The sequence below is a fragment of the Drosophila ficusphila genome, unplaced genomic scaffold (genome assembly GCF_018152265.1).
Source record: "Drosophila ficusphila isolate 14025-0441.05 unplaced genomic scaffold, ASM1815226v1 contig_791, whole genome shotgun sequence".
NCBI lineage: Eukaryota > Metazoa > Arthropoda > Insecta > Diptera > Drosophilidae > Drosophila > Drosophila ficusphila.
In genome coordinates this window covers 4,782,151-4,806,443 of record NW_025064737.1, presented here as the reverse complement: position 1 = coordinate 4,806,443, position 24,293 = coordinate 4,782,151, and the positions used below count along the sequence as shown (strand labels likewise).

Genomic DNA, 24,293 nt, shown 5'->3' with positions numbered 1-24,293 from the left:
CTTTGTTCGTTTGGGTTTCAAATTCGCTTTATTCAAATGGAAAATAGTGTGTGTCTGTGTGCGGACAATGGGCACAAAGCGGATTTTATGCAACCTCCGCGGGTCGATCAGTTCAGTACAACGCTTTTGTATATGTATGTAAATATAACAAAATATAGTATGTATAGGCGCAAGATATTCAATATGTTTCATAGCCTAACTAGCGTGTTTGTTTGTTGAATATCATATAAATATTTAGCTCTTAAAATGATCACATTACGTTTCCCATAATCATCATCATCATCGTCATCGTCGCAACAAGAATAAATATGTACAAAAATACGACTACATGCTAACAGAGACACAATCTAAAAGTAATAATTCTAGCTTAAATACAGAAGAAACAAACAAAAGACAAGCTGCAGCACTTAACATCTTTATCTACGCTTCGGAAGCGAGTTCGAAGCGCGCGCTTCGAGGCGTGAAACGCCGATCCAGTGCAAATCCGGAGTCAACGGTCACTTGGCACCACCTTGGCACCGTTTTTCAGGGGTACTCGAGTAAATAAAGCAATTGCTTGGGAGACAACTCCAACAACTTAAAGCTAAACCCTGCAAACTTCGATCGATAGTTTGCACCTTACGGCATGGGGTGATTATATGGGTATATACGTATACGTACGTTTTGCATGCAATGCGGTCGTTTTGTGGGTGTGTGTATGTGTGGGGATCAGGATGAGCGCTTTATCCTGAATTCGATTAGTGGTTAAGGCACTTAGGTATGAGTCTATCGTGAATCTCAGGCTCGTTCAATCTATAGTGTTACGGTTGTAAAGCTGCTGGTTGGCACACTTTCTCGTTCAGAACCGTGGGGCTCTGTTTCTGGTCTAGGACAAACCGAAAAGTTTCAAGGCATTAAAGGCTGTAGCCAGAGCCACCTCATCGGGAGTTTTCTTCATAAAGGCGGCTATCATCTCCACAATGGCGGGCAAACTGCAGGGCTCGTTGCGTTGGAAGGTACAATATCTTAAAAAGGCAAGATCTTTAGCTAACAGTCCGAGTTTAGTTATGGTAACTTTCTCACCTGTGTAAGTACAGCAAAGAGCGTTCGGTGATGCCCGTTTTAACGTGTTGCGGCAATTTGGAAGCTCTTGTGTTCGGGTACATGAACGGAGCATCCGTTTCCACGAGCAGTCTATCCAGCGGCAATGTTCCGTCTTCCAGCAGTCTTCGCACTCCAGTATCCGATTTATCCTTGCATAGGTAGCCAGTCAGGCTGATGTAGAACCTACGCTCCAGGTATTTGAGCGCCTCTTCGGCGGTGCCCATGAAACCTCTAATAATCACAGGCGGCAGGTTCTCGAATCTGCAAGTAAAACAGGTTAGAAGTTTGAAAAGCCGGGAATACGGATAGTACTTGTCGAGTATTTCGAGTAAGTCGTGCTGAGCCGACCGCTCGTGAATCAGTAGAGGTTTGTTTAACCGGATGGCCAGGTGCAGCTGCTTGGCGAAGATCTGCTTCTGGGCGTCCGGTTCGGAAAAGTCCCGCTGGTAGTCCAGGCCGCAGGGCCCGACCGCCACGCACTCCTGCGCCTGGGCAATGTGCTCCAGATCAAACCACGTGGCCGGCTCCTCCACAATGGACTTGGAGTCGTGCGGGTGAATGCCAGCAGTCGAGTAAATAATGTCGGGATAGATGCGCGAGAGGCGCAGCGCTTCCTTGCTCGATTTGACCGAAGTGCCGTGAACCATTAGTTTCTGAACACCTAAGAAGATAAGATAGGAGAAAGTTAGTGCACCTTGCTCTGTGCCTCATAGAGAAGGAAAAACAGAAACAACCCGAAGTGAAAATACCCTTGCAGCTATATTTAAACCATTGAATTTTGTTATTTATCGTATTGCAAAGTCTTTAAATCAACAACTAAGCCAACCAACACTTTAAAGAAATCAATATACCCTCTGCAAGGGAAGAACAAAACATTTGCCACAGCTGCACACTTGTTGCTCACTTATCGCCTGACCTTCTGCTTGTCTGGGGTGTTTTCACAGCCTCGCCCCAAAACGAAGACACTGCCCGGGTCTCATTAGTGGCGCCTATATAATTCGCTACAACAAACCTGCGTCTCTGGCTCTCTGAACCACGGAATCCAGATCACGGCTATACTTCTTGTTGGTCAAATTTGCACCCACATCGATCACAATCAGGTTCTCGAAGCAGTGCTTCATGTCCAGTTCCAGCTGATCCTCCAGTAGCGGGGCTACGGACGCCACCGCCTCCTGGGGATTTTGTTGTTTTGGGTCCATGTTCTGGATTTTTGGATTTGTCGACAAAAATAACTTATGACGCAGGCGATGGACAGATTGAGTCTGTGTGCGTGGGTAATTCAATTAGCTTTGGTACGAACAAGGAAACGCGACGGCGTTGAAAACCGTGAAATATGGCTCTACTGAATTTGTTGCAATTTGGAAATGTTGACCAATCGGGCAATCAATGGTCTAAAAGTTGAGAAATATTAAACTAAAAAACAATCCCGACAACTACGACTGCTGGCTAGCAAGTGTTGAACAACGTCGTTAACGCGGTTTCGATATAAGCACTGGATAATTCGCCAAGAATCGATAGTTGTGTATGAATCGCTATATCAAAATATTCAAATTTTAAATTTTTCTCGATTCTGCAACTAAGTTATACCTTATTATATTTAATGTAAACAAATTATCGGACCATAAAATCAGAAGCACTACATTATAATTTTTTAGAAAATTTAGTTTTACAGGCATAACTTCCCAAAAGTAATAATATAATTTTATTTAATAACTTCACATTCGATCTGTCTGCTTAATAATATAGTTTCCAACCACCTGTAGGTGTATTTTGTCGTACCGGACATATGTAAGCATATTAATTTCCTTATTGAGAAACAAAAAGCAATTCAGATGCGTTCTCCCACTGGCTTAATGATGAGCTCATGGATCTGGACATTCGGAGGTGTTTGAATGCAATATGAGACTGCATCGGCCACATCCTCCGATTTCAGCATGGGCATGCTGGAGACCATCTCCAGGGAGTTCTTGTCAAAGATTTCCGTGTCCACGACGCCGGGGCTGATGCTCTGGAGAGTGGAAGGTGGTATGGTGAATATTACTCTTAACTTAGAAAAATATACACACGGTTATCTTCGTTTGGGTGCCCTTGTTGATAAACTCCTGGCGTAGAATCTCGGTTAAGGCAGTGATCGCGTGCTTGGAAGGTGCATACATGTTAAGGCTCAAGCCCGGCAGCACGGGCACCTTGTGACCCACCACACTATTGATGATCACCACATGACCATCGTTCACCTTACGGAGCTGCAGCGATTGGAACATTTGCCGGGTGCACCAAGTCACGCCCAAAACATTAGTGTCCAGTATGGCACGAACATCATCTGAGTTTCCTTTATCCGTAAGGTTGATACTCCGCACAATCCCGGCATTGTTGACTAGAACATCGGCCCCACCCAGAGTTTTGTCAATCCAAGCGAAGGCGTCTCCTACCTGTTGCTCGCTGCTGACGTCACAGGGACGCCCATGAAAACGAGCTGCCTGATCGGAGGGCAAACCGGATCTTAGCTCCTGGAGCCGGTGCTCTCTTCTGGCCAATCCCACTACCACCATTCCCTTGGCCAGCAGGTCTCGGCAGCAGGCTGCTCCGATTCCAGAACTGGCACCAGTAACGACAGCAACGCGATTTAACCAGCGGTTCATGGCGAAAAGTCTATATTGAAAATAGCCCTTTTGACAAAGACCTCATCCAAGGTTGCTAAAGCTTAATGACTTACTTTAGATCTATTTAGATCACTGCCTATCGACCGCTCGATTACGTTTTAGCCAAAAAAAAGTTACAGCTTATTGGACATTTTTGAATTAATTATTCGGTTTATCAAGTGGCGCGCGATAAAAGTTCAGGATAATATGTCATTTTTTTTTTAAATAAATCAAATTTGTTTCAAGAAATTGTAATTCTTTTAATCCGATTAAACAGTCGGGCGTTTAACATCGTTACCGATAAACATATAAAGCGCCAAGTTTGAAATGTAGACTTTAAAACTGTTTTGATGCAGATAGACTAAACTTAAATATTGTGATTCAGAAACATCTCTAATTTGTACAAAAATATTTTTTTCCAGTTATTAATGTTAAATAATTTTAACTATAGGTATATAAAATCTCACAAATATTGCAAGCTAACAGATTTCAAGTTGAAATGAAATGAAATTGAGTATTTACTGCATTGTCATTACAATTAAAATTTTTTTATTTTTACGACCTCGTAAACAGAATGACATTTCTATTTCCTGAGTTTATAAGTGGCTGCTTGACTTTCTTATCTAAATTGAAACTTCAAAAGCATTCGCCCACAGGTTTGATTATCAGTTCATGTATCTGAACATTTGGCGGCGTTTTGATGCAATAAATCACTGCATCGAAAATGTCCCCCGATCAAAGCATGTACACGCCAGATGGGTAATCAAATGAACTAGCTTCAAAAATTACAGTGAAAATTAAATTAAGGTAAGATTTTTGGGCTCAAACAGTGAGCCAAACTCACAGTATCCTTGGTATCGGTTAACGCAGCATTCACGTACTTACTTAGAGGACCGGTACATGTTAAAGCTGTAGTCCTGTAGTTCTCGCTCTTTGCTGACGTGACAAGGGATTGTAGAACTTAACCTCCTGATCGGCGGGCAGAGAGGCTTTTATTTCCTGATGGACCTTGCCCCTGGCTAATCCCACTACCACCTTTCCCTTGGCCACCTGGTCTCGGCGACAAGCTGCTCCGATTCCAGAAATGGCACCTGTTACGACGGCAACACGATTTAACCAGCGATTCATGGCAAGTCTGGGTTGTTTGCTCTGCTGTTTAAAAACGTTTTCATTCAAAAGGTCTTTCTAGAATATATTGTATCAACTTAATGGTTATCAGTAGATCGGCCTTTTTTGCGAGAAGCTTTATTACAGATAATAAAGAAACCTTTTGATAATGGTTTGCCGTAGGTAAACAAACATATTGAACAAACGTTTTAACTCTGGGCTGAAATTCGGCTCCCGGTAGTCTCCACCAACAAATGTTTTAATGGTTGTCAAAACTATTTTAATTTAAAATAAAAACCTTTCAATACAAACAATGTATTTCATTTGGTTTAGCTATAAATTCGATTCAATTAATTTTTTTATAAAAATGATTTTGCTTACGCTTTTATTCTTATCAAGTTGTTATAAAATTTATAGTGTGCTTGAGTTTTCAATTGAGTATTTACTGCATAGACTTTTCAATTAAACCTCCTCATAAGTGACATCCCGATTACTAATTTTTAAGATAAGATGCATTGTTGCTTATCGGAATAAACTTTTTAGAAGTGTTCGCCCACTGGCTTGATTATCAGTTCATGGATCTGCACATTGGGTGGCGTTTGGATGCAATAGCTCACTGCATCGGCAACTTCCTCCGATCGAAGCATTGGCCTGCCAGTTGGGTACTCCCATGAGCCGGCTTCGAAGATCTCAGTGGCCACCACGCCGGGACTGATGCTCTGCATTACAATTTGTGAATGAGTATGTGGGGTTAATTAGTCAGTTAGCTCTACTCACAGTAATCTTGGTCTTGGTGCCCTTTTGGTTGAACTCCTGGCGCAGGACCTCTACCAACGCTGTGATGGCGTGCTTGGAGGCCGGGTAAATGTTCCAGCTGAAGTCCTCCACCACAGGCACTTTGTGACCCACCACACTGTTGATGATCACCACATGGCCATCGTTCACCTTGCGGCGCTGCAGCGACTGGAACGCCTCGCGGGTGCACCAGGTCACTCCCAGCACATTGACCTCCAGGATGGCCCGCAAATCATCCGAGTTGCCCAGATCCGTTAGGGTGGTGTTTCGCACAATCCCCGCGTTGTTGATAAGCACGTCAGCACCGCCCAGAGTTTTGTCGATCCAAGCGAAGGCATCAACGACTTCTTGCTCTTTGCTGACGTCACAAGGGCGAAAGTGGAACCGGGCAGCCTGATCGGCGGGCAGGGAGGATTTTATGTCCTTAAGGACCTTGTCCCTCCTCGCCAATGCCACTACCACCATTCCCTTGGCCACCAGATCTCGGCAGCAGGCTGCTCCGATTCCAGCACTGGCTCCTGTGACTACGGCAACGCGATTCAACCAGCGATTCATGGCAAGTCTGTGTAGTTTGCTCTGCTGTTGGAAACTAATTCCCTTCTAAATTTGTTTCTCGATTACATCAATTTAAACCAGCGGTTATCAGTAGTTCGAGCTTTTGGTGAAAAGTTTAATTACAGATAACAAAGAAACCTCTTCAAATATACTGGGAGAAAGCTTTAATTAAAATGAATCCCCAGAATCCGACCGATTCATGATGTTTCTGAAATTTTATTGTTTTTTTTTAAATATATACTGGTGAAGTATGTTTAAAAATGTAAGTTAAAAACCCAATTTAGTTCGGTAATTATTTATTTATTTGTTATTTCTGCTAACATGCATGTATCTTTGGTGTTATTTCTATGCGATAAATATACATATATATGTATGCATAAACACATATATTTACATATATAATATTGTGTTGCCATTAATGTCATGCTTTCTGTTTAACTGGTTAACGCGCGATCTCATTTTTAATATTTTATTTTCCGCATTGGTAAATAACGAACATAATGCACATGCACGTGTGTATGGGTATGCTCTACGTTTTAAAACTTTAAAACCTAAAGTTCAATTTGGTTTATTTGATAAATATTACTTTTGCTTAAATCCTCCGGCTCGCTACTTTCAAGTTCTTCTTTAAGTGGAATCGAAAGCGGGAAAGGACATTCATATTGCGCGCTTTTACATACTTGCAGAATATAATATGTATTCGTATAAATGTAATCTCTTGTTTACTAGACGTTGTTGTTTGTTGTTTGTTTCTGTGGTTGTCTGCCAGTATTGCTGGCATATGAATCGCTAAGCCTATATAAATATATGTATGTATATTTGAAATATATTATTGATATTCCTCATTGTAGATTCTTGCCTTGCATTAAGCGCTGGAGTTTTGAACGGGCCGTGAACTCTACTCCTTCGATTCTTGGATTGGATTGGGCTTTAAGCTCCCCAAGTCGGAATGGCGACCAAGGAGTACGGCTAAACTAGATCTCTGATCGATTCAGATTCGGATCGGATCGGATCGGATCTTATTGGCGACTCTACAAGGCAGCGCCTAATGCTATCGAAGTATATAAAGATATATAACGTACGCTTTATACTTGATATATTCTGTATACATATAAATATTTACTTGTTCGTTACTTGACATTTATAAAATTTTGGCTAACAATAAAATTGCATAGTTAATCTTTACGTTTAGTTTCATAGTTTTACCATTGATTCCGCCCCTTTCGTCGTCCGTTAAAATTTTATTTCATATAGTTTTAAGTTCATTGGTGTTTAGTGTTTAACGAATTTGAGTTCGATTATTGTTGCTTCTTTGTTAGTTTGTAGTGATACGTTTAGTGCGAAATCTTTGACTGCTTTGTGCTCACCTCGCGGACAACCAACTCGTCCTGCTGTCCGTTCATCCTGCTAATCCTAATCTAGCCCTAATCCCTAACCTATCTCCTCCCCTTCGACTCTGTCCCACCATCATGGTCGTGTGCTATTTTGTGCGCGTTCGATGCCTTCACTACCGATCGATATCGCTATCGCCATCGCTATCGAATTAATCGGCGCAATGCCGATAACTAGCTGCGATGTCGTGCCAATCACTCGCGTTTCCCGTGTTCTGCGTTTGCCAACTATTTTCCGGTGCTGTGCCACTTCCGCTGCCGCGACTCGGTTGTGTAAAATTCTAATAAAATTGATTATTGTTGTTTGATAGATACTCGGCGTACGCGCAGACATACGCTCGTATTGCATATTGCTTATTCCAAAATCAATATAAATATATATGTATAAATTGTAAGAATTTCCATACAAAAATTTAGTAGGTACGTTACTTTAGACCTCGGTGTTATCTCATTTTGTTTTGTTTCGTTTCTCAACTATGATACTGGACTTGCCCGTTTCACTCACGTTCGTGCACGCCGTCGTACAAAAAGTTTTAGCAAAGCTATTTTAACCCCTTCGATTCCCGAATCCCGATTCCCGTTTCCCGTATTCCACCTATTCTTAACCAAACTGTTCGATATAGCAAATTGCGAGTACAAACAATCTTAAAACTGCGTAACGGTACATATATATAGGTATTTTATAGCCATAGCCAAGGAGTAGTTCATATCTCGTGTGTGTAGTACCTTTGAAACACGTATAAAACATCTAATAACTATTAGGTCTGTGGGGAGTGTCTGTGGTGTGGCGAAGTCCTGGCTCTCGTGTCCTGTTTCCCGTGTTCCGTGTCCGGTGTCCTCTGTGTGGCGTGTCGTCTCTAGCTAAGCGATCTCTGATTAGATATACCCACCCAATTGGTCCATCCCGATGTCCGTCTACTGGCACCATAGCCCAAGTTCTGAACCCACCAGCACTGCCGACTTGTATCACAGTCGTAGGCCTATCTATCTATCATCTATCACTCTGCCCCCATTCGATCCTTTTCCTTCTAGATGCTAAATAGAAATATACACGGATTTGCTCTGTGGTTCGGTAAGTTTTTGGTATCGTTGCGTTAGTTTGTTTGTTGCGATGGGTCGATTTGCGGGGCTCATAATCTCAGGGGTTGTGTGATCTATGTTCGATTCAGGGCTACCTATTATTTGGTTAAAATAAAAGTTAAGAACGTAAATATAATGGTGCCCATAGATGGCAGGAACCCCTGGGACTAGCCACGAAAATCAACCCGAATGGCAGACGGTTGCCGCCGGCTTTAGGAGTTCGTTCAACCCGAGGTTGCTTATTCGTAGAGATCCGCATTCCTGCGCGGAGAAGTGGAGCTTCCGTAGCTGAGCTGCGAGTCGGTCTTCTTCAGAATGGAGACGTGGTGGGTGGGGGCGTCACCCGTCCGGTTGGCCATCAGCGAGTCCTGCTTGTGGAGCAGACCGCGTCGCTGGTCGGCGAAGGAGATCACCGAGTCCTGCTTGACCAGCTGGTGGCGTCGCTGCTCCGGCCGCTGGTCCACGAACGAGATCACCGAGTCCTGCTTCACGAACTTCTGCCGCTTGTCGAGCAGGGAGCTCGGGGTGGCACCCGGTCGCCGGGTGGCCTCCACCGGAGCAGAGTCCACTAGTGAGTCATTTAGGCCGTGACCCGCCGCCCGACGCGCCTCCATGTAGGACACGATCGAGTCCTGCTTGGACAGCGACACCTTGGATCCGTTGCTGTCCTGCTGGCAAAGAGGTCGCCGAATTCCGGAGGCGTCGCTGCAGGAGCTCTCCTGCTTGATGAGGAACTGACGCGAGCCGTGCGAGTCCTGCTTGAGCAGCATCTGCTGCGACAGGTTGCTGTCCTGCTTGAGCATCATGTTGTGGCGCCGCAGCGAGTTGTGCTCGTAGATGTAGGACACCGCGTTGCCCTTGCTGCTCGGGCTCTTCCGCGAGCTGTTCTGGTGGTAGTGCGACGACTTCCTGGTGCTCGTCGTGCTCGACGCAATGGCCACGTTGTCGTAGTACCTGGATGGCAGTCGAAGAAGTTAAAATAAATGGAAACCATAAATAAAGTGTCACGATGGGCTAAATTGGTTAAATTTAATTAAAAGGCCTTTCTACTTTTTAAATAAAAAAAATTTAATATATTGTTTGTGTACCTGTATATCTAAAAAAAACTAACTATTTAGAAAGCCTTGTTCTGAAAAATTTTATTTGAGTTCAGTTTTTTTTGATATGCTTATAAATGAATTTGCCCAAAAATAGCAATATTGTAAAAGTGTAAATTTACCAAAAACAATTTTAAGTTATCAAATCATCAAAAACAATGCACTCTTTATATTCGTTTGAAGAATTATAAGAAATGGGTTTTAAAAACGAACAGTAATATATTATTTTTGAAACCAATTTGAAGACCTTAAAATAAATGTTTTGTTTCAATTTAAAATTTAAGTACTACTCTTAAAAAGTAATTGAATCATATTCCAGTTATGTGAATTTTTTGAACCGTGAACTTATGATAATAAAAACTATTTTTGACTCACCTGAGGCGACCGCAGCAGCTCCTGGACTTGATGATGGCGGCGAAGCCGCGGCGGTACTTCTTGTTCACCGAGTAGAGGATCGGGTTGATGCAGCTGTTGGAGGAGCCGAGCCACTGGGCCACCGGCATGACCTTCTTGAGGATCTCGAACTCCTCCTGCGAGATGTCCGATCCGAACTTGATCCGGGCGAAGATGACGTAGAGCGGCAGCCAGGAGAGGACGAACAGGATGACGACGGCCACGAGCATCTTGATGACCTTCACCTTGCTCTTCTGCTGCATGCGGTCCATCTGGGCGTCCTTCGACTCGCCGGGAATGGACCGCGTGGAGACCTTGATCCAGATGAGCACGTAGCACAGGGTGATCAGCGACATGGGCAGCAGGTAGCAGGCCACCAGATTGGCCAGCAGGAAGTAGAGGTTGCCATCGGTGCCCGGTGGCCAGACCTCCTGGCAGAGGAACTGTGGCTGCGAGTAGGAGGAGACGAGGGCATCGGAGAACACCTCCTCGGCGGGCACCAGGTCGAAGAAGAGCAGCCAGGGAATGGTGGTCACCAGGGCGATTACCCATATGCCGATTATCATGATGCGGGCACGTCGCTTCGTCATCTGCCGCAGCGGCCACCAGATGGCAATGAACCTGCAAGAGTGGCAAGTCGACAAAGGCTTCTTAACCAGATGATAGTCACGGCACAAGTCGCAGCACTTCGACTGACACCGCTGAGCCGTCGGGGATAATGGCAATCATCAAGCTGTCGAGGCGACGATGGTGATGACGATGACGACACCGTTTCAACTAGGAGAGCTCGCCATGCAAATATCTCCGCTGATTAATTCGCACACGCAGGATGCCAACAGCCAGCAGCCAACAGCCAGCAGTCGGGCATCCTTAAGCCTTTTTCTGCTGAGTGTTCGCTTTCCAATCTCGACTATTGAACCCGCCTGCTCCGCTTTCCCCACTCCACTCCCCTCTCCCCAAAAAACGTGTGAAGGAGCAGGGGTGTCATTTTTTATTCTGCTTGCCATAATGAATTGTAATTTGAATAAGAGCTGCGAGGTAGCGAGACGAGTCGGTATGGGGTCGGCAACGAGTTCAGCATTTTTCATTTAGCTTAGTGCAGCCGGCTGATTGTGGCGCCCGCTCAATGGTCATAGACAAGACTCCGTTCTCGGGCCAGGAGTCTGGGTGCCATGGGTGCCATGGGTGTCCTGGGTCCCTGCTCCTGGCCAAATCCATGTAATTACGTGCATTGTGCTCGTATTTTGGACTTGGGTCGTCGCCTGCGTCTGTCCGCCAAAACATTGGGCAGATAACACAGCGGTAATTCCATTAGAGGGTGGCCAACACCCCGATCCTTCCCTCGCCCAACAGAATCCCAATTCTCAGACTCTGGCCTAAAAATAGCAAGGCAAACAAAGTGCTGAGAGACCCTCATCTCGAAACAAACGGAGGGATTCGAGCCGAACAATGCTGTCCGCAAAGCCAATAATCAAATTGTCATAACGTTTATTTATAGCAGCAAGCCAATTGCATTAGCATAATTTGTCCATGCGATTTGTATAACCATAAATCAGGCGAGAGCTTAATTGCGTTCTTTGGTTCAAACAGTGCAGTCGCCAAAGTTAATGCTCAGCAGACATATGTTTATAACAAACTATAGCTTCCCCTTCAATAAAATTAAGGTACTTGCTCATAATAAAATTATCCAAAATATATAATATAAGACTTTGAACACAAATAATCAGCTTACAAATGTAAAAGTTTTGTATCCTTGTTTTCAAGACCATAAAAAGAGTTATATAAATTAATATTGAATTAAAAAAACAGAGAAAATAAATACAAAAGGGTTATTATTAAAGAAAATAATAGCCAACTAATGATAAAAGCGTTATTGATTTTAAGTTAAAAACAAATAAATGCGAAAAGGGTTTCACTCTTCCAAGTTTATTTAATTGAACCAAATTAAAAAACAATAAAAACGAAGTTCTCCGTCGCAAACAAAATTACCATAATTATTCTGACAGCCGAGGTAATTGTTGCCCATTAATTTGGCCAAGTGTCATATGTGTAAATCTCTATACGAAGACACTTCAGTGACGTTGCCAAATTTATTAAGCCACATGCTTATCCTTTCTTGGCAAAATACATTCATACGCATATTCCTTGAGGGAAAATAAGCAAAACAAGTTGACGTTCCACATGGATATTCGCGCTTTTGAAGCTTTTATAGTTAAGAGCAAATCCCTCTACCCCGCGATTTCCTAGATACACGTGGTTTTATGTGGCTTATTTGGGTTCCTTCTGCGGTTGCCCATACGCACTGTTGGCATTTGCGTCGAGTCACAAAAGCCGCAATGCCAGCGCCATAAAGTCACAACTATGTGCGGTGATATCGTTTGGACTTTATGATTACACACAATCTACTTATATATACTATATATATATACGTTTTTTGGCAACAAACGACCCTAATTAAATGGCATTGGCATAAGTATAAGTATAAGCGAGCGATAAGCTAAGTCAGTGGGGTATTAGTTCCCCAGTATCCAGAATCCAGCATCCAGCATCCGTGTGAGCCAACTCCAAGTCCAATCCCAAATCCTCCCGTTGTCAGGAGGAGAGATTTAAGTTTCATGTTACAGATAATAAATCTTAAATTTCGATTCTGTTTACGAGTGCTCGTAAAAGCACAAAGCAACCGCAGTGGCAAGACAACTAAATAAACGGACATCGATGGAGCCGGACTTCCACTGCCACTCCTAATCCGACTTCAACTTGGACTTGGTCTTGGTGTTGGTGTCGGCCTTGGACTTCGATGGGCTGGGATTAGCGTGGGCGGATGGCTGTCATGCGGGTCTGTGGCTGTTTGGGTGACCAAACGATCAAATGATGGGTCCGCCTTTGTCCCCGCTGGCTGAAAAATGACAGTGGCAAAAACAGAAGCAGAATCAGCAGCAGAAGCAGCAGCAGAAGCAGCAGCAGCATCAGAATTAGAAGCCGAGTCAGTGCCTCTGGCTACAACTGGGCAGAAATTGATATAAATGGATGTGCGCATAAAGCGACGGGCGCTTGGCATCTCTCATTGTCCTTGGGGTTACGACTGGCACACGTCAAAAGACCTCGGCGTCACTTGATAAACCAGTAACCCGCAATCTTTGCCCACTTTATGGCCATCGCATCGTTATCGCTTTTTCATATATTTATGGGCCAGGAAGAGCAGGGCAGGAATCGCTGCGAATCACTCCGATTCCTGGCGGCCAATCATCAATGGTATCGCCGCGGCCAACAACATTCTAAGCCAATTGAAGTGCACAAAAAACTCGAGAAACATGAAATTGAGTGCATGCGGCGCCTAATACGGACAAGGCAAACCATGAGGCATATGATGAACTTGATCTTGAGACGACTGCTCCACTGACTCTCCTACATAACCACCTAACTACTTAACTGAATAACTGCCTAACAGCCAAACTGCTCGATCTGACCAGTTTTCCACTCAGCCGATTGCATTGAACGGCAATTGCTCACTTTCGGATCGGTCACCTGGCAAATCTCCTATAAAAGCCGCACTCGCAGCTCAAGTTGTCACCAGTCGACAATTACAAGTCATTAGCTCCTAGCTCCTACTCCAGTTAACCCGCCAAAAACCACCACCAGCAAAATGTTCAAAATTGTGAGTATCTGTCGGAAAGAGCTTAAACTAGTACATCACATCTTTTTGATATGAATATTTAAGAATATTGTTCAGATATTTAACTTGAGTATCAAGCTAGCTTTTCAAATAAGAATTTTATTAAAAATCAAATCAAAGCTAATTTTTGTAGATCAAATCTATATATGTAGTTTTAAATATTCTAAATTAGAAATGACACTGAATTGACATTGCTGTAATTACAATTTCAAAATAAATTATTTACAATTTATGATTATTTATAATTAAAAATACCAATTTTTGGACTGTCAAAAATGTAATTTAATATTAAATTGAGTGAATGTTAAACAAGATAGTGAAAAGATAACTTAGTACCAGGCTTACTGTGTCTCCAAGTCATCCCATCTCCCACCAACAAACAGCGAATCACTCTGCGGAGTGGCGGCCACCTGCTGCTCCCGCTAATGCCACTAATCATGCTAATCCGTGAACCCTGATCCGCCGCAGCTGTTCGTGCTCGTCGCCCTCGTCGCCGCCCAGACCTACGCGCATCCCGGAGTGGTGGCCGTGGCTCCCGTGGTGGCTCACCCGGTGGTGCACACGCCCATCATCCATCACGGCGCCCACTCGGTGCACTCGTAAGCCATTCATTTCCAATCTGCTTATCGCGCTGGCAACTCACGACCCCGTTACTTTGCCGCCTTTTAGCCACGTTGTTCATCACCCGGCAGCCGTGAAGGTCATCACCCCCGTGGTCCACAAGCCCGTGGTGGCGGTGCACGCCGTCCGGCCGGTGGTGCCCCTGGTTCCAGTGCATCATGCTGCCCCCGCCGTCGTCGTGCATCATTAACCGCACTCAACGGAGAGTCCCGATCCAGATCCCCCTCCCCCAAACCGAACCCAACCCAACCCAACCCGATCCCTTCCTGACCCCCGAAACCGATCCCACAATAAAAGTTCGTAGCCACGTAACTGGAGAAAGTGTTTTTTTGTGTCAACTCACCTGTCCAGGGAGACGGCAATTAGGCTGTAAACCGAGGCTGCCACGGAGACACCCTGTATGTAGGGCACAAACTTGCACATCAGCCATCCGAGCATCCAGGCTGCAGGACATGGAGGAGCGGGAGAAAGCGGGGAAATGGGTAAATATTGGTCATAAACAATGCACAAATTATGCTGAGTAACTTTCGGTCAAAGCGTCCTTGTTGCCACAGTCATACACTGTGGCAAAAAGGGGACTCTTTTAAGAGGGAAACACAAGGTGAGGGTCAAAGGCCAGATTTTAAAATGATATTTTGCTTGCCATAACTCCCAAAAGATTTTTCACAGAAACAAATTTTCTAGGTTTTTAGCAGAGTTTCAAATATTTTACAAATAGTTTAAAATCCATATAATGACCATGTTTTATATCATTTGGTTCTATATCTGAATTTCTAAAATCTTTAATTTGAACAGATCTATTTCTAAAGGAACATAAAAATCGAATTTTTTATTACAATAATTTCCCTCCGTTGACTCCTATTTCTCTAGGCAAAATTTATAGCCAAAAGCATAAAATTGTTCGGTTTTTTAACACTCATTTGGGCACCCTTTTTTTTCGCTCAGTGCAGTGGTTGTCGTAGTCACGGACAGTTGGGTTCGAGTTGTGCTGGGTCCCGGTTGGCGTTCAATGCTTCTTGTCATCGCCGCCGCCCACGTCGCCGTCGTTGTTTGCTGACTGAGATTTATGTGCTGCATATCATTCATAATTTGGTGACAAGTCTCAGATTGCGCCCAGCCCAGCGCAGAACAGTCAGAAGGAGTCCGCTGGAGGACTGGGAGTCCTGGAGGAACTGGGGGCATTGTTTGCCCAGACCAAGGCGGACCGCAGCACTGCCTAAGTTAATTTGTATTCCTTTTATTCCATCTGATGGTAGATGGATGTGGATGTGGGTGCTGGCGGGGAGATGGAAATGGCAATGGAAGACACGGGCCGTACTTGCGCATAGTTGTGCGTTATGAATTTTATGCTAAGAGGCATAACTCACTCAGACACAAAAGGTTATAAAGCACACATTCCGGGGGGCGAATCCCGCCAAGGTTGATGACAGCCAAGGGCATGACATATCGAATGGCAATTAAACAAGTGCGAGTGCAGCCCACAACATCCACACATCATTAGCAGTTGGCAGTTAGCAGGGAGCAGTTAGCAGGGAGCAGTTAGCACTTTGGCAATTGGAGTTCACGGGTTCAACGCTCGGGAAGAGGAGACGCCTCCCCGCTCCGCGGGGCTTCTAATTTCCTGTCTCGTTCGCCTGTCTTATCTCGACTTGTTGTCGCTTTTTATTATGCATACGCACCGTACGCCGGCGAGGCAGCCCAATAAAAGCCAACTTTAATATGATTTGGCACATAAAAATATAAATATTATTGGCGCTTTGTGCAAGTGAACTCGGCGGGATTGGCATGGACAGGTCCTGGACGGGATCACATGCGTGGGCAGGACATCAGCCAGACAAACAATCAACTGTGTGTGTACTCAGGACAGCAGGACAGCGGGACAGCAGGACAGCAGCTCGAATGGGTTTTTTTCGTTTTTCGTTCTTCGATTTTATTCCCCGATTTGAAATGGCTTTTGGGCAGACCTGCAAGTGCAGCAGACTGGATCCGATGCTATTAACGCGAGTGTATTTGCCCACTCACTTGATATTATGCTGATAAGGGTGAACTTTGATATATGGCTGTCTGCGAAAGCTCTTGACTCGGCAAACTTTATGCTCTCAACTTGGTTAAAAACAATTTAAATTCAAATTCGGTTCCGAAACGCTCCATCACTCGCCAGCCTGCGAATCTGCCATTCCAGCAGAGTTAACTTCTTAAAAATAGATGCCCGCCCATTCCCTCTTTTCTCGGTAGTAAACTATCTAATTGGGTGAGCCATTCTATTAGGACAAGTAAACGTGACTCGCCTGGTCTGTCTGGGATTAAAGTTTGCATCAGTGCACTCGGAGCAGTCAACAGTTTTAGCCAACTTTGTGTTATGCTAAGCTTAACGGACTCAGGACAAAGGCTTATCGAGGAATTTTGAGCTAACCGCTGGCCAACAATGGTTTTTAAGTAAGCAGGAAATTAATTTAATTAGTTTAAAAGCTTATACAAGTCGTTGAACAAGTTATATGTAAAATAAATGAAGTATTGAACTTTTATACTTTTAATGTTAATCGTATTCGGCCAAAACATTTAAAGCTAATAATTAAACAAACATGGTTGACTTAACATGAACCATATGAGATGACATTCAATATTGACTTTAGAGTCACTATTTATTTAAAAGAATAATTGCTAATTAATGTACCACACAAACTTTGTGATGACCTATAACAAATATGAAGGAAAAAAACTAAAAGGTCAGGGTTTTGCATAAGAGGGCATTTAGTTTTTCATACCTTAAAGAATCAACAATGCAGGTACGAATTTATTGGTAAATGCTAAGCTGCGCATGTGTTGTTAGAAAAATATGAAGCATAAGTTTTGGAAGTTCCCACTCAGTCCTGCCAAACAAACCCCTAATTATTCTCGGAACTTTTTGGCTGTTTAATATGTTGTACAAACATAATTGAAGGTAGCGAGGTAACCTTAATTGACTCGCGTGTCAGTGCGGCCCTGAAACTCCTTGTGGCATTACCAATTTGTGGCCTCAAGTGAAACCAAACACTCCTCCGTTCGCTCGGCAAACATCCAGCTTCCTTCGTCAAGGTGAAGAGGATGGGCGGTTGATCCGACTTGGAGTGTTTGTGACATGGCAACATATGGCTAACAGACGCCTCCATTTATAAGCCTAAGCCTGTGCTCAATATTGATCAACTACAGGAGATAACACCAATCGATATTTGGGCTTATCGACAGCCTTCGATTTGGGGTGGCGGTGTGGTTACCTCCTCCTCCTCCTCCTCCGACCCCAAAGAAAATGTCAAGTGAGCCCTAAGCCTTTTATTTTGTATGCCCTCTCTTTATGGGGGAACTTTTGTTTTTCATTTGCCGCACAGAAAACAATAATAGAAGGCTGGGAAAGGGTTTTTTGGCAGCTTAGTTTCATCACAATTCTGTAAAAATAACCCTCTTTAAAAGGAAATTGAACTTAAGGTACACAAGCCAATTTTTGTGAATGTGTTATTGGATACCAGGATATGCCATGTAAAAACCTTTTTTATTTGAGTTGTTATGAATTTAGGAAGTCATTAAATGTAGCTTCTAGCCAAAACTAAACCTATTATTGAACAAAATTGAATACACGTTATCAAATTTGGTAAATGAGTTTTTAAATATCAAGTAAGAAACACTTTTCAAAAAATAATCTAAAATCAATAGGTTTAAGGGCATTTGAAATATTGACCATTTCTATCTAAAGCGAACTGGAGTGGGCTGAAAAACAAATGGAAATTCCTAAACAAAGCATTACCGTTTAAGGGCGCTCCAGGCAGGGGTGGTGTTATTTTAAAAACATTTTGCCCGCAATTTGCAAATGCTTTCTTCTATTCTGTGCGTAGGCAAAGTGGATTGGATTATTGTGGCCGTTGCGGATTCGTTTCGGTTGCGGCATTGTCATGCACAGAGCCTGGTCGTAAAGTTAATGAAATAATCATGCGTGACAAATCCGCAGGTTCGATTGGAGTGGGGGTGGAGTGGCCATGGGAAAGGCATAACACTTCTGGCGAACGCGTTATTGTTATGATTATCGCCGCGGCGTCACGTCCTGCGGCGACTTCTGTGGCAGCTCGTCGGCAAATTGAATACCACAGTCGGCGCAGTCGGAGCGCCCAGCAATGTGAGTGCTTCTCGGAATAGGAGTTGGAATCGGAATTGGAATCGGAATCGGGGAGTAGGGAGCCTGGAGACGGGAGACTGGAGCCTGTAGCCTGGAGGTGAGATATGGAACTGGTGGCGCAGGAGATCGTGGGTGGAGAGGTCAGAGGTTGGATGCCATTCGCCGAGGGCACGTAGGGACTAAATTAAAATACAATCGGCGAGCAGAGAGTGCTGAAAAATGACTTCATCAGTGGGAAAGGGAGTGGCGGAGGCGGCGGAGATGGCGCGACGTTACGCATACGCCGCGTTCGCCCGGCACAAATCACGTGGCCCTCTTAATGAACAAACTGGCAACGTGACTTACGGATTCGCCGAACGAGAGTGGCGGATCTTGGTCTGGATCTGGGCCGTAATGATAACGATTCCCCCATTGGTAAAAATGGCACAACAATGGCCATAAAGCGGCAATTGGGACAATTGCTGTTCGCTGCCGCTGCCGCTGCAAGGATATCCTTCGTCTCAAGGCGGCATCGTAGCTGGGAAATCAATTCATTTCGCATTTTATTGGATTTCGAAGCACACACATAAATAAGGGCCAGTGTAACATTCCACCCGCTGCCCAGAAAACCACCCGCACCACCCACGAGCCACCCAGAAACCTCCCACAAACAGTACAGGCCCAACCCAATACAGGTGCCCCTTCCACACAGACACACACACAAACACACAAAATAACACACACACACACACACGCAGACACACTAGTGTGTGTATAACCCTGACTATTAGGTTTGCCAAGCGAAATATTTAGGTCAATTCATCCAGCCGCAAAGAGCCTTGAATGCAAACAACCTTCCATTGCAATTCTGAGGCTTGAAGGTGTGCTTAGATAATGGTGCTGCCAACGGCGACAGCGGCGGCAACGGCGGCGTCGGCAGCGACGGCGACTGCGACTGCAACGTCGTCTTTGACGGCTAGAATTTGATTTCATATAATTCAGTTTGATGGCAAAACATGGCGACCATCCCAACAATTCGCCATTCGCTCGGGCTGAAGTTGAATTGGCGGAGCTATCAGACAGCAACGTGCAATGTTCGATATGCAAATATCTAAAACTTCTGAAGTCCCACGCACGCTGTTCTACACAAAAAGAAAAGTGTTTGTCGATTACGAAATAGAGTTCGAGAACTATCGTTAGCGTTAAGGAAGTTCAGAGGTTCTGTCTTCTCAAAATATCTCTCTGGGCTGGACTTCTATTCGCCCAGTTAGTTCCTTAGTTTCCTGAATACTAAATTTAAAGTTTAAAACAAGATTATTCATTTCCGTATATTATATATTTTTTATCTAAAAAACCAAATTCTTGATTAGTTCAAATCATTGCATTCTTTTTTTGCTCAGAAATTCATAAAGTCTACTCAAGAATAGTTGGATCGTAATTTTATCCTATTTAAACCTAATCATAACCCCAATCATTTTCTAAAGGAAAGTTAAAGGAAATGCTAAATTTATCTTCTATTCTGTTGAATAAAACTCTACACTATTATTTTAAAAGAAGCTTACAAGCACTTTCATTTAATTAGAACGCATTGCAATGAAGTTAACCTCTTGGATAAATAAATAATCTTTTGAATACCGAATTTTTCCCCATGCATTGGTGCTATTTCAACCCAAGTCGCTGTGAACTCGCTGCCTTCGATTTAAACTTCAGCAGCTTGTCGAAAGTGAGCAGGAATGCGAGTGGGGAGGGGGGATTGCGAGCTTAACCCTTCAGCCCGCCATTCCGAATTCCCAATGCCAGCGGGAGGGCTGCAATTTGTTGTGACTGGCGTTTTTGCCTAGGCCTCAACGGCTGAGCCCAGCTCAAGACATGCCAGTAAAAAAGGGGGAAAAGGGTGCCCCAGCCCCACGCCCATCCGAGTACCAAGCACCACCCACCGCCCACCACCCCCTGTGACCCACTAAGAGCTGTCGGCCCTGCGCCTAGCTTGAATTTGTGAAATTAGGTCAGTTTTGTGTCGATGATCCTTTGGGCCACCCCGAAAAGCAGCAACAAATGCAGCACACACACACAGACACTGGAGAATACATACACGGAGAGGGAGAGCGGGCGAAAGAGAGCGGGTGAAAGAGAGCGGAGAGAGTGCGCAGTGACACAGTCACAGACACATTCACGGACACAGACACACAATGCAGGCTGAGGTAAACTCATTCACTTTTTCGCCACTCGCTTCATTCGTTCCTTGCCATTTTCGCTCGGCAGCCTTCGTTTACTACATTTCCCCAAGTGGGCGGGTTTCTCCACAGGAGTGGGAGGAGATGGGTCCGAGTGCAGTCAAAGTACACAGGGACATAAATCTTCTCTATCTCTGGTTAACTTAATACAATTTACTGTGCAAATATTTAACAGAGAAATTTAAATTTTGTATATTATTGCACATTTTGGAAATAAAATATAGCAAATTACAGATTCGATGTGTATATTAATGAAATTTAATCTGGATAATGTAGTAAAAAATGTTTGAAGCTAAGTAAAATATTACTGCATTATTATAATTCTGACTTCTGACTTAACCATGAATATTTTAAATACTTATTATCAGCTTGTACTAAAATTGTCATTTTGAAAATAACAAATTCAAAATCCATTTCTTAAATTCAAATTTAAGTTTAGCTTAAAAATCCGAATAATATAAATTTTATCACTTTTTATTTGAGTGCTTTACATTAACATTTAGGAAAATAACAAGTTGGCATTTTTCTTAGTTTAAATTTTCTGGCGCCAACTCTTTCTAGCTCTGCATTTAATAAACAAATTTAATTTATTAAAATGAAGCTGCTTAAATTCATTGCCACTTGTTTTCCCCAGTGTAGAGCCCAGTTTAGCAACAAGAGAGGGAAAGTTCTCGCAGGCAGGGCCACTTAATTGGCAACACTTGGCACAACCTGCGAGCCTACGCCCTGGCATTGGGTCTTGGGATTGCTACTCGGACTCGGATACGGATTCGGATTCGGTTTCGGATTGGGGCAGCCAGCGGAGGCAAGTTGCAGTGGAGGATGGAAGCCGCATGGCGTGCTCCACAATCGGAATTTGATTTACCAAGGATTTCGATCATTTTTCCATGTCGACGGCGATTTGCATAGACATTTGCCACTCGCTTCACCTTCTCGGCCAGGTTTGCGACTATCAATTTGGGTGTCAGCCCACAAAGTCCGTGGCAAATCGGCGGGGGAGAAACGCAAACGATTGGGGGTGTATCGCAGCAGACAGGGACAGATAGATACAAAGATAGATAGATGGATGGATGGATGGATGGACGGATGGATAGGCATGTCAGGCAAATTTATTTAAATTAAAGCATACAATTATGCGTAGCCTCGTTTATCGGGTCGTTTGTGGGTCGTCGCTGGGATTTGGAATTGGCCTCTAATTAAATAGACACTTGTACTCGGGCCATTCGGGTTGTCACTTCCAAGAAGGGACAGCTTATAAATTAATTTAATTGAGTACGAACATCTTTTCGTTGTTACGGGGATTTTCCTCGTTTCTGGTAAATCGACCTGCCTTTACGGAATGTTTTTTCCGTACTTGAAGTTTTTATACAATCTCCCCCTTTTAATTAAAAACTTGTGCTATCGCTGTTCGTGTTTTTCTTTCGTTTTAAATTTATGTTTGTCATTGCAGAAGCTATTAAAATTCGATACTTAAACTTGACATTTTGCACCCCACTTTAAAGGCTTATCATCTGCTCTCCTTTTTTAATGCAAGTACCATAAAATCGGAGGACCCCAACGGGTCTGCAGCCCCAACTGCAGTTTTCAAATGAACGGAAAGCTGAATAAGCACTTTGTAACTAATTCAAGCACTTTCTAACTAATTCAAGCGCACATAGAATGCAGCAATCTCATCGCTTTTTCTGCTACAAAAAAGCTGAGCACTTTTTTCCCGGACATTTATGCCAACATTAGTCCTAATGAGGCTCCATTACATTTGCTCTCTTACGAATCGGACACATTACGCATACGCAGCGTAAACACGCAGCAGCAACAACATTTGGCAGAGCTCCGTCTAAGCGGCGATTAATTGCAGGACATAAATCCGGCTAATATGCAGAAGCAACAGAAAAGATAAAAACTCCCTAATGCTTCCCCCGAGTGGCAAATAAATCTCTCCGTCCGGCGGAATTAAAAGGATACTTACGCACGAAGATGTTGCCAATCAGAGTGGCTGGCAGGCAGAAGACGATGACCAGGATGTCCGCAATGGCCTGTAGTCGCATTTCGAGGCGAAGGAGGGGGAATGTAAATTTTTATTTCTGATTAATGGACTGGGTGTGTGTGAGGAGAGTAACGCTTCCACCCACCAGGTTCACGATGAAGTAGTTCGTCACGGTTCGCATGCGAGGCGCCCGCAGGACGACGGCGATCACGAAGCTGTTGCCCACGAGTCCCACCAGGAAGACCACGATGTAGGCCACGCAGTAGACCACGGACATGGCCAGCGAGTGCCGGTACAGGGGGTCGAATCCGAAGTCCACGCTCCCGTCCAGCTGCTCCCATCGCAGGGCGCTGTCATTGTACGACTTGGTGGCCGCCGCCGCCGCCGAAATGAGACTCGTGGTGGCCGGCGACAGGTTCAGCAAGTTGGCGTAGTAGGTGGCCGAGGTGGCGTCCGCGATGGCCGGTGCCCTGCCCCTCAGCGAGGCGGAGGCCGAGGAGGAGGTGGTGGCCACCGCCAGGGTGGCTATCAAAGAGCTGGCCGCCGGAGCCACCGTGGTGGTCAGGACGGTGCCGAGCAGAGTGTCCGTAATGGCGCCGTTACTCAGCTTGATGGCACTCGATGCGCTCGAGGAGCTACTGATGCCGCTGCTGCTACTGCCATTCAGTTCGTTGAAACTCAAGAGGTTCTGCAAATCGACGAAATTATGCGTGAAATTATTATAATCCTCGGCCGTCTCCTCGACTTTTCCCGGCGCCATTGTCGCGTTGTCGTTGTCGTTGTCAGTGTCGCCACTTGTATGGGTTTTATGCTTTCGCTTGCGAATCCGACCGCCGGCGGCCATCATCCAATCCGGCCGTCTTGATTGGCCAGATGGCACTTTCACTGGCGCCTCGGCTCCGCTTTCTCCACCGCTATCTCCACTATCTCCGGTCGAATCTCGATTGCGTCTGCTTAGAAAAAGGTCTATAAAAACGGCATCGTCGCTTGGCGCTTCGTTGGCTTTTCGGTTTTGTGCGGGATATGCAGGAAGTTTCGTGGCTCTGGATTACAGAAACGGTTTTTAATTAGCACTCACGTTCCACAAAGGCTCGTTTGTCCGGGGGAAATGATATGGTGTGTTCGCTGTGTTTGCCCCCAAAAGTTGCACAACAAACGAAACTCGCTGCGGCCCTCAAGGATTTTGTTTCCTTTTTGGCTACAGCAGTTTGTTGCCTTTTCGGTTGCGGATGCGGATGCGAATTCGAGTGCAACTGCGAATGCGAATGAAAATGCGGAGTGAAATGGCTCGGTTGGCTTGGCTCACTCGGTTGTTCGTCAGCTGGTTGACGTTGCCTTGGATGGCATTACGAAAAAGTCGGCGGCCCAAGGCCTCGTGTGCATATTTCAGTTTGAGTTTCAGTTTCAGATAAGGCCAAATGCTGGGTGCCTGGATAAATGCTGCTGCTGGAGGAGATCGGGCATCGGGATACCGAGGGTTTTTTGGGCTCAGGGACATGGCCACGGCGGCTGTTTGAA

General features: G+C 44.6%; 5 protein-coding genes across 6 annotated transcripts; 1 reads left to right on the top strand and 4 right to left on the bottom strand.

The window, feature by feature from the left end:
• Positions 1-9: 9 nt before the first annotated feature.
• LOC108098548 (3'-5' ssDNA/RNA exonuclease TatD) lies at positions 10-2,555 on the bottom strand. Of its 2 annotated transcripts, XM_017201545.2 has the most exons (4): positions 2,096-2,554; positions 1,396-1,744; positions 1,063-1,344; positions 10-1,004 (listed from the first exon to the last, which is right to left on the bottom strand). In XM_017201545.2, the coding sequence occupies exons 1-4, from the start codon at positions 2,280-2,282 to the stop codon at positions 866-868; spliced, it is 957 nt and encodes a 318-aa protein (XP_017057034.1). In that variant the 5' UTR covers positions 2,283-2,554; the 3' UTR covers positions 10-865. The 2 variants fall into 2 exon arrangements, with proteins under 2 accessions (XP_017057034.1, XP_043065153.1); XM_043209218.1 differs by having other exon boundaries at positions 1,063-1,744; positions 2,096-2,555.
• Positions 2,556-2,762: 207 nt separating this feature from the next.
• On the bottom strand, positions 2,763-3,797 carry LOC108098549 (farnesol dehydrogenase). The gene is made up of 2 exons (XM_017201546.2): positions 3,150-3,797; positions 2,763-3,091 (listed from the first exon to the last, which is right to left on the bottom strand). Exons 1-2 carry the CDS (start codon positions 3,720-3,722, stop codon positions 2,912-2,914), a joined length of 753 nt encoding a protein of 250 aa, XP_017057035.1. The 5' UTR covers positions 3,723-3,797; the 3' UTR covers positions 2,763-2,911.
• A 1,289-nt stretch (positions 3,798-5,086) lies between these two features.
• On the bottom strand, positions 5,087-6,220 carry LOC108098463 (farnesol dehydrogenase-like). Its single transcript, XM_017201368.1, has 2 exons — positions 5,607-6,220; positions 5,087-5,548 (listed from the first exon to the last, which is right to left on the bottom strand). The coding sequence occupies exons 1-2, from the start codon at positions 6,177-6,179 to the stop codon at positions 5,369-5,371; spliced, it is 753 nt and encodes a 250-aa protein (XP_017056857.1). The 5' UTR covers positions 6,180-6,220; the 3' UTR covers positions 5,087-5,368.
• Positions 6,221-7,923: 1,703 nt separating this feature from the next.
• On the bottom strand, positions 7,924-23,993 carry LOC108098657 (neuropeptide SIFamide receptor). The gene is made up of 5 exons (XM_017201732.1): positions 22,921-23,993; positions 22,758-22,824; positions 14,778-14,877; positions 10,123-10,761; positions 7,924-9,604 (listed from the first exon to the last, which is right to left on the bottom strand). Exons 1-5 carry the CDS (start codon positions 23,620-23,622, stop codon positions 8,890-8,892), a joined length of 2,223 nt encoding a protein of 740 aa, XP_017057221.1. The 5' UTR covers positions 23,623-23,993; the 3' UTR covers positions 7,924-8,889.
• Positions 13,723-14,746, top strand: LOC108098658. The gene is made up of 3 exons (XM_017201733.1): positions 13,723-13,795; positions 14,282-14,412; positions 14,483-14,746. Exons 1-3 carry the CDS (start codon positions 13,784-13,786, stop codon positions 14,622-14,624), a joined length of 285 nt encoding a protein of 94 aa, XP_017057222.1. The 5' UTR covers positions 13,723-13,783; the 3' UTR covers positions 14,625-14,746.
• Positions 23,994-24,293: the final 300 nt, after the last annotated feature.

Bases quoted from the DNA above. Each gene is read 5' to 3' on its own strand.
- LOC108098548 (XM_043209218.1), bottom strand. From the start codon at position 2,282: ATGGACCCAAAACAACAAAATCCCCAGGAGGCGGTGGCGTCCGTAGCC. The intron at 1,745-2,095 runs GTTTGTTGTAGC...TTATCTTCTTAG, and splicing joins TCAGAGAGCCAGAGACGCAG to GTGTTCAGAAACTAATGGTT. The intron at 1,005-1,062 runs GTGAGAAAGTTA...TGCCTTTTTAAG, and splicing joins TCTTTGCTGTACTTACACAG to ATATTGTACCTTCCAACGCA.
- LOC108098549 (XM_017201546.2), bottom strand. From the start codon at position 3,722: ATGAACCGCTGGTTAAATCGCGTTGCTGTCGTTACTGGTGCCAGTTCT. The intron at 3,092-3,149 runs GTGTGTATATTT...TCCACTCTCCAG, and splicing joins GCACCCAAACGAAGATAACC to AGCATCAGCCCCGGCGTCGT.
- LOC108098463 (XM_017201368.1), bottom strand. From the start codon at position 6,179: ATGAATCGCTGGTTGAATCGCGTTGCCGTAGTCACAGGAGCCAGTGCT. The intron at 5,549-5,606 runs GTGAGTAGAGCT...ATTGTAATGCAG, and splicing joins GCACCAAGACCAAGATTACT to AGCATCAGTCCCGGCGTGGT.
- LOC108098658 (XM_017201733.1), top strand. The intron at 14,413-14,482 runs GTAAGCCATTCA...GCCGCCTTTTAG, and splicing joins GGCGCCCACTCGGTGCACTC to CCACGTTGTTCATCACCCGG.
- LOC108098657 (XM_017201732.1), bottom strand. From the start codon at position 23,622: ATGATGGCCGCCGGCGGTCGGATTCGCAAGCGAAAGCATAAAACCCAT. The intron at 10,762-14,777 runs GTGAGTTGACAC...CCACTCTTGCAG, and splicing joins ATTGCCGTCTCCCTGGACAG to GTTCATTGCCATCTGGTGGC. The intron at 9,605-10,122 runs GTGAGTCAAAAA...ACTGCCATCCAG, and splicing joins AGCTGCTGCGGTCGCCTCAG to GTACTACGACAACGTGGCCA.